This window comes from Heterodontus francisci, chromosome 8, assembly GCF_036365525.1.
Source record: "Heterodontus francisci isolate sHetFra1 chromosome 8, sHetFra1.hap1, whole genome shotgun sequence".
NCBI classification, from domain to species: Eukaryota; Metazoa; Chordata; class Chondrichthyes; order Heterodontiformes; family Heterodontidae; genus Heterodontus; species Heterodontus francisci.
The window spans coordinates 111,997,044-112,005,889 of record NC_090378.1 but is presented as its reverse complement, the minus strand read 5'-3'; the positions used below and the strand labels follow the sequence as shown (position 1 = coordinate 112,005,889).

At 46.9% G+C, this 8,846-nt stretch overlaps 1 protein-coding gene across 2 annotated transcripts in view; it reads left to right on the top strand.

The window, feature by feature from the left end:
* The first annotated feature begins 2,621 nt into the window (after positions 1-2,621).
* LOC137372589 (pre-B-cell leukemia transcription factor 1-like) overlaps positions 2,622-8,846 on the top strand; it is a 697,223-nt gene continuing 690,998 nt past the window's right edge. The window contains exons 1-2 of one of the 2 annotated variants that reach the window (XM_068036530.1): positions 2,622-3,021; positions 3,204-3,277. In XM_068036530.1, the coding sequence (XP_067892631.1) occupies positions 2,849-3,021; positions 3,204-3,277 (247 nt within the window). In that variant the 5' untranslated portion in view covers positions 2,622-2,848. The remainder of the gene's footprint in view (positions 3,022-3,203; positions 3,278-8,846) is intronic. The other variant, XM_068036529.1, reaches the window with a different exon arrangement.

Here is an 8,846-nt window from a genome sequence, read left to right as displayed (position 1 = left end):
TTGTATCCACGGTATTTATATGACTACTGCAGTTCAGTTTCTGGTCAATGGTAGCCCCTAGGATGTTGGTAGTGGGGGATTCAGCGATGGTAATGCCATTGAATGTCAAGGAGAGATGGTTAGATTCTCTCTTGTTGGAGATGGTTATTGCCTGGCACTTGTGTGGCGCAAATATTACTTGCCACTTATCAGCCCAAGCCTAGACATTGTCCAGGTCTTGCTGCATTTCTACATGGACTGCTTCATTATTTGAGGAGTTGCGAATGGTGCGGAACATTGTGCAATCATCAGCGAACATCCCCACTTCTGACCTTATGATAGAAGGAAGGTCATTGATGAAGTAGCTGAAGATGGTTGGGCCTAGGACACTACCCTGAGGAACTCCTGCAGTGATGTCCTGGAGCTCAGATGATTGACCTCCAACAACCACAGCCATCTTCCTTTGCGCTAGGTATGACTGTAACCAGCAGAGAGTTTTCCCCCTGATTCCCATTGACTCCGGTTTTGCTAGGGCTCCTTGATGCCATACTCGGTCAAATGCTGCCTTGATGTCAAGGGCAGTCACTCTCACCTCACCTCACCTCTTGAGTTCAGCTCTTTTGTCCATGCCTGAGGCAGATTCAATTGTGGCTTTCAAAAGGGGATTGGAAAAGCATCTGAAGAGAAAAAAGATTTACAGTGGAAAGGGCAGGGAAGAGGGACCAGCTGAGTCGCTCTTGCAGAGAGCCAACACAGACATGCCAGGCCAAATGGCCTCCTTCTGTTCTGTAACCATTCTATGATTCTCGATTTCTATATATACATATCTCATTCTGGGACATTTTACAACAACAACTTGCATTTAGATAGCACCTTGAATGTAATAATACATACGAAGGCACTTCACTGGAGCATTATAAAACAAAATTTGACACTGAGCCACAAAAGGAGATATTAGATCAGATGACTAAAACCTTGGTCAAAGTGGTAGGTTTTAAGGAATAGCTTAAAGGTGGAAAGTGAGGTAGAGAGGTTTAGGGAGGGTATTCCAGACCTTAGGGTCAAGGGAGCTGAAGGCATTGTCATCAATGGTGGAGCAATTAAAATTGGGGATGCACAAGAGGCTGGAATTAGAGGAGTGCAGATATCTTGGAGGGTTGTGGGGCTGGAGGAGATTACAGAGATAGAGGGACCAGGCCATGGAGGGATTTGAAAACAAGGACGAGAATTTTAAAATCGAGTCTTTACTTAACTGAGTGCCAATGTAGGTGAGTGAGCACAGGGTTAAAGGTGAATGGGACTTAGTGTGAGTTTAGACATGAAAGCATAGTTTTGGATGATCTCAAATTTATGGAGGGTTGAATGTGAGAGGCTGGCCAGGAATGGGTTGGGATAGTCAAACCTGGAGGTAACAAAGGCATGGATGAGAGTTTCAGCAGCAAACAAGCTCAGGCAGGGGCGAAGTTGGATGATGTTACGGAGGTGAAAATGGGTGGTCTTAGTGATGGTGTGGATATGTGGATTTACTACACTAATGGCACTATATAAAGGCAAGTTGTTGAGGTTATTGGTGGGTTTGTTCCTTTCTGGGTATTAGTTTAGTTTAGTTTAGAGATACAGCACTGAAACAGGCCCTTCGGCCCACCGAGTCTGTGCCGACCATCAACCACCCATTTATACTAATCCTACACTAATTCCATATTCCTACCACATCCCCACCTGTCCCTATATTTCCCTACCACCTACCTATACTAGGGGCAATTTATAATGGCCAATTTACCTATCAACCTGCAAGCACCCGGAGCAAACCCATGCAGACACAGGGAGAACTTGCAAACTCCACACAGGCAGTACCCAGAATTGAACCCGGGTCGCTGGAGCTGTGAGGCTGCGGTGCTAACCACTGCGCCACTGTGCCGCCCAGGATCAGGATCCTGAGCTTCCCAGTCCCCCAGAATTTCTATTCCCCACTTTCACCCACCCTGGACCAAGGTTTGAAAACCAACGTCACAGAAATTCCTGTCTTTGTAAACTTTCTGCTTTAATCTGCTAGGAAGCAAATTAGTGTATGAACCAGTCCAGCTCTTTTGAGAATCTTCATTCCCCTTTTCCTGATTGTTGAAAATGATGCATTACTACCCTGACGTCACCGCTTTATCAGTTTCCCCTCTGACGTCAGGGTGGGCGGGGCCTCGGCTCTGTTATTCTGGGCTGTCTATCAGAGGGTGAAGGGGCGGGGCGAGGAGGCGAAGGGGGCGGGGCTAAGGCTGCTGTCAGTTTCAAAGAGCGAGCCAGCACAAAGGCAAAGCACCAGCAGAAAGGGGCGAGCAGCTGGAGCCAGGAGAGGGTTGGCAGAGAGAAGGGGAGACACATCGCAGCCGCCAGCACCACAAGTAGCACCTTGCCAGCATTGCAAGCCTCTGCTCAGCACCTCCCAACCCCAGGCAGAGATACAGCTACTTGTGTGCAACTGTTTCCTTAAAACATCTCTGCTGCTGCTTGGTCTGGTTTCTACAGCTCTGCTTTCTGTTCCTTCCTCTGATATTTGCATCATTTTAAAAAAATCTTTACTTATATTGGAATCAATAACAGCAACAGAAAAAAAAAGGGAAGCATTTTCTAGAGCTTGCACTGGAGCAAAGAGCGACATACAGAGAGAGAGAGAGAAGGATTTGGACTGGGGGCAAAGGTTTTTTTGGGGGGATCGAGCCCCTTGCCCAGTTGTCCCCATCAAGTGCCTCCTCCTGCAAAGGTTAAGGGGGAAAGGCTCTTTGATCCTCCGCGCTGGCTCTACCCTGCTCTATCCGAAGGAGGCTCCTTTCTTGGCGGGTGCAGAGAGAGAGAGAGAGGGGGAGCAAAAGGTTTCGAGATGGAAGACCAGTCCAGGCTCCGCCATCCCCACGCCGGGATCGGCATCCCGGGGCTGCCCCAGCACATGCAGGACAGCGGGGCAGAGGCCGAGGGCAGGAAGCAGGACATCGGAGACATCTTACAGCAAATAATGACCATCACCGACCAGAGCTTGGATGAAGCCCAGGCACGGTGAGTTCAGGGAGAAAGCAGCTTTGTGTGTGTGTGTGTGTGTGTGTGTGCGAGAGAGATACAATCACTGCATAGTCTAACAATATGTGACCAGAGTCCAGCTCCAGCCATCCACTCTTAAAACAAACTCCAATTTCAATATATACCAGGCTGTAAGTGATTATTATCAATTTGCATTGCAGGAAACATGCTTTGAATTGCCACAGGATGAAGCCAGCTCTCTTCAACGTGCTTTGTGAGATTAAAGAGAAAACAGGTCAGGGAAGTGTTTTTTTTTCCACATCCCTAGTCTCAGAGTTGTCCTCTGGCTGTTTGTTTATCTTTGTATGTATTATTCCTGGCTGTTTGTGAGGCAGCCCTGGGTGTGCAGGTCATGAACTAACCTCGATGATACCCGATACACTTTAGCACGGTTTGGAGAAAGCATTTGTTGCAGCCGGGTTCAGAACGGGTCCCAGGTTAAGCCCAAAGCTGAATGTGAGAGGAAGGCAAAGTTTTTTTCACTGGGAAACGAGGGGTTTGGAGAGAGGACCCCCCCCCCCCCCCCCCCAACAACTCCCACCGACTGTCAATTTTAAGGACAACGTTGCAGAAAAAAACCACATCATATGAAATTAGTTTCGATACAAACTTTCACGGGTTAAAAAAAGTTCGAAACGCTGCATTGTTTAATAATTCGTATTGTTTTTCTTGCTAACTCGCGGCTGTTCTGGTCATTAAGTGTCAGTTACCGGTTGTTTCAGCGTGTAACTAAACCTCTCGTTAATTTTCCTGACTCGAATCGGTTAAAGGGGAAAAGTGCGAGTTCCTTTCGATTTCTGCCATTGTTTTAAAATAATAAGGAAGCTCTGTTTTCTACTTGCTGGCTTTCAAAAAATGGATTGTTCCACGGAGATTATATTTTTATAAAATGCTTTTAAATGTAGAGAAAGATTCACACGGGCAGAAGAGGCAAGCAAACAAGCCTAACAAAGTGTCTAAATATTGTTGAGTGTGGGGGAGCGGGGTGGGGGTAACGATAGAAGTTCCCGCTTTGGTGGCGTGCACACCGGGAATCTGGTCAATGTTCAGCCAATGCTTGCTTCTATGGAAAATAGTATTTTTTTGCTGTATACAAATGCATATAATATATTACGTGTGTGTGTGCTGCGTGCATATGTATATCATATGATACACACATGCACACAGCACATGCATATCATATATTTGTGTATATATGTACATGATATGACATTTGTAATGTGTATTTGTGTGATATACGACATAATATGTGGAGAATTATCAATTTCTAACAGCACACGCGAAAGATCCTGGAATGTTGCCTCCTTTTGAGTTATTAGTACAGTGTTATCCAAACACAGTAAGCTTCACGGGTAGAATTGTTGTAAAGTCTGTCTACCTTCGATCTATATCTGTCTCTCTCCATCTATCCATCTATCTGTCTATCAAACTCTCTATATCTATCTTTCTATCTATCTAACACTATATCTCTGTCTGTCTATCTATTTAACTCTGTCATCTATCTATCTATCTATCTGCCTCCCTATATCTACCTATCTAACTATATCTATATCTATCTATTTGTCTAACTCTTTATCTATCTATCTACCTCTCTATATCCATCTAACTCTTTCTATCCATCTAACTCTTTCTATCCATCTAACTCTTTCTATCCATCTCTGTCTGTCTGTCTGCCTCTCCATATCTGTCTGTCTAACTCTATATCTATATCTATCTATTTGTCTATCTCTCTCTCTCTGAATTTATTTTTATTTTTAGAGAGAGAATCCAAGGTAATGATTTACTCTCTGGATTCCACTTGCTCACAAACATTGCAGAAGCGTTGATCTTGCCTCCTATGATATCTTTAACCCCCTTGCTGTCTGCACCCAAGGATCCTGGGGATGGTGAGCTCGTTAATAATAGTTTTATACAGCTTGGAGATCAAAGCTGAGCATGTGGGCAGCACAGAGCAGGTCGGTCAGTGTCCGAGACGACAACTGAGAGGTGAGCTGTTGTATTTTGAGTGGGGACCAAGGGTCCCCATCTGAAACATTCACCTGTCTCTCCTGTTCTCAGGTACTGACAGGCCTGCACTGTACTTCAGACATAGTCTTACTGTGTGTTTTAAATGACACCTTTCTACTGTAAGCAGTGTTTGTTTTGTTCTGTTTGTTATCTTATATCAGAAACCCTGATTTACACTGGCTGAAATAAGTTACTTTGATCACATGAGATGCTGAGATTCTCAAATAGTATTTATTTGGGTGATCACACTTACTTATTTCTTATGTAAAGGAGCAGCCTTGCTGATTGTTGAAGAAAGGACTTCTCTGGGTGAGGTTCTTTTATCTGAACATGTTCACAGACTATCATTTTGCTTGTTGTCACGGTGATTGTTATCATTATTTAGTGGACTGATGTTTATAGAGGAGTATTTGATGGTGCTGCCATATTACATAAGATAGAGTGCTGGATAAGGCTCAGTGTTCCAGACAATTAAAAACACTGCAGGAGGGATGGGATGTAATGTCCTGGAAAGAAATTGGCTGTCAAATTTGGAAAAGCAAACAGGAGCAGCATCCCCCCAGTGGTTGAATTGGTAAAGGCAGTGTGCTGTCAGAAGCCCCCAGTCTGTGCTGGGTTTCGCAGCCGTCTGGGTGCTACAATCGTCCTCAGTGCTCCTGAGTTAGGGAGGAGTAAAATCAGCTGAGCTCCCATTTGAGGGGCCAAATGGCCCACCTCTATTCCCATATATGCTCATGATCACTGTCCAGAGACTTCCCCCCCCCCCCACCCCCTTTCCCGCCCCTTGGCTTCAAAAGTGCCAGAGAACGGACATCGAGTGTTGGATGACAAGGGGCGCTCCTCATGGCCTAATAGCCGACTGGTGGGCAGGACCTGCAAGGGTGCCTGGAGGGTTGTTGGTGCTCCCAAAATAGCCAAACATGTGGAGTCAGTGCCGGGGTGTTGGTAGAGGGTGGAGGGGAAGGGAAGGGAGGGAGAAAATAAGGTGGAAGGAAGCCAACTTGGTTTGATTGCTGGTGTAACACTCATTCCTGAACAATGTACTGAAGGAGTATGCAGATTTCAAGGACTGCTTCATTGATGGGCCTTAGCCTCCAGGCCACTTATACCTTTTCTACCTGTGTCTTGTTGCTGCTTTGGTTTGAGTCAGCTGTTTAATTTTTGAATCATGAACAAATTAACTATGTGCTACTAATTATAGCCACTTCGCAGTAGCTGCTTGGGAGCTCTCTGTCAACCCATTAAACTCACCTCAAGTTTAAAAACTGCGGATGGAATTTTGCGGGCCCTTTCAGGACAGGCTGGGAGGCAGGAAGGCTGGCAAAATGATGTGGCAAGGTATCGGGTGAGGTGTCCAATGTCTTCCTGCTGCCATGCTGTTTTGCCAGTGGCTGGAATGTTGGCAGATCTGCTGCCCACTGGGAGGCCAATTGAGGCTCTTAAGTGGGCATTTTGCCCATGTTGGGAGTAAAGGCCTGCTCAGGTCAGGACAAAAAACCCGACCCAAACCTGACAGAACCACACCGGACTCGAGCCCGACCTGACCACCGGAACTTTCACCTCACCTACCTTGCAATTCCAAATCTGCAGGAAGCTGCAGCATGAGCGCGATGACATCATAGAAACGCTCACTCGCTCACTGCGCAGAATCAGAGTTTCCCTCCTTGACATCCCGGACTCCCAGCTCAGGTAAGCTCCGGGAGCGACCCGCCTCTAGAGTCACTCTGTGGCCCATGGAGGGGCTCCCTGGCGGCAATGGCTGTACCCGCAGCAATGGCACTGCCATTCTTGCCAGGCCCTGGCTATCCCCAACCAATTTAACTGTATCTGAGCGTGCCCAGCCATTGAGGCGCCCTCTTCCTGTAGCTGCTGCCTCAGCAATGCCCACCACTAGCGGTGGTGCTGCTGAGCTTCCGGCCCTCTGATTGGGCCGGCAGCTCTTGGGGGCGGGCCAAGTCCTTAATTGGATGGTAGCTCTGCGTTCTGCCACTCGCCGAAGCGGGGTCGCCTCCCACTTTCAGCCCTGGCAGTGGGACTTCTGGTATCCCAGGAAATTCCAGCCCTATAGTTGGGACACTGAACTGAGACCCCCGTCTGACTGTTCAGAGAGACATTAAGGAAACCTTGGCACCATGTGGAGAAGAGCATGGGAGCTCTCCTGGTGTACTGGACAATGTTCCTCACTCAACCAGCTCCAGCGGAAATGCATCGACCAAACATTCTTTTCAGTTGTAGGTTAATGGGAGCTTGCTGTGCGCAAAGACATCTGCCGCATCTGCCTACACAACAGTTGCTGCAATTCATCAGTACTTCACTCCATGAGATGCTTTTGACAGCATGTCACGTTGCTGCAGAAGTGTCAGTGTGATTATGTTTGCTCCTATTTTTCTTGCAACACAATGCATATTTCCTTCCATGCTGCAGAATCAGTTCAAACTGGGGCTGTTTCCCTTTGAACATCTGTGGAAAAAGAACTCACATTTATATAGCGCCGTTCATGACTTCAGGACATCCCAAAGCACTTTACAGTCATTGATGCTCCTTTGAAGTGGTGTCACCTTTGTAATGTATGAGAATGCAGCAGCCAATTTGTACACAGCAAGATCCCACAAACAGCAGTGTGATAATGGCCAGATAATCTGTTTTTTGTGATGTTGGTTGAGTGATAAATATTGGTCAGGGCCCCTGGGTAGAACTCACCTGCTCCTCTTCGAATAGTGCTGTGAGATTTTTTTATGTCCGCCTGAGAGGGCGGATGGGGCCTCAGTTTAAAGTCTTGTCTGAAAGACAGCATCCCCAACAATGCAGCACTCCCCAGTACTGAACTGGCAGTGTCAACCTAGATTATGTGCTTAAGTTTCTGGAGTGAGACTCGAACCTATGATGTTCTGACTCAGGGGAAAGAGCGCCACAGCTGAAGCCACATTTTACATGAAAAAGATTTTTACCTGAGGGTGGGGTGGAATATACACCCTTCACCCACTTCCACCAGAAAGCTGTTTCGCACAGCCTAGCTGCCACCCGATTGCAGGTTATATGTTGCGCCATGGAGGTAATCCCTCCTAGTGATTTGTTTTCCTTCATAATCTGCTCAAGTACTCAAAAAGGTCACCGGCTGGTTCATTTCATCCATTGGAAATTGAGCAGAAATCAGCGACGTGGATTTCAGATGGTTTGAGAGGAGTTTGAGTGCGGTAAGGGCTGAGGGGGTGGAGAGTGGGGTCTGGGAGGTAGGGGTGGGGTTGGTGATGGTAACTGGATGTGGGAGACAGCTCAACCTGTCGTCTCCTGGCTGGGAGGTGGCTGAGATGTTACTTTTCTCTATCTTCTCGGGCGGTCGAGGTGGGGGTGTCATCAGCGTTCTCACCTCCCCCTCCCCTTGCTTAATCGTATGGTTGGAAGTGACAAAAGATGGTTCGTAATTGGAGTCTGATGCACTTTCAGAGTCTGTGACAGATAAACAATGGTGTTCACTTTCTTGATTCTCTCACTCTATATCTCTTTTCCTCATGCATCATTCTTTCCCTTGATCTGATTATCCCCCTCTCTCCTTGTTTCTCTTTCTGTGCCTCACATTGTCTCTCTTATTGTTGTATTTGTATGTGTGTGTCTTCCTCTCTTTTTACCCTGAGTGCTGTCTTTTATCTCTCTCCCTGACACCCCACCTTCCCCCCGCCCCCCCCCCCCCAACCATGCCACCACTCCCCACCATTTCTCTAGCTGATAATTCAGTGTCACTTAATTTGCCTCTACTCTAAGATGATTCGTACCTGAAATGTGCAGGTCAATGACATCCC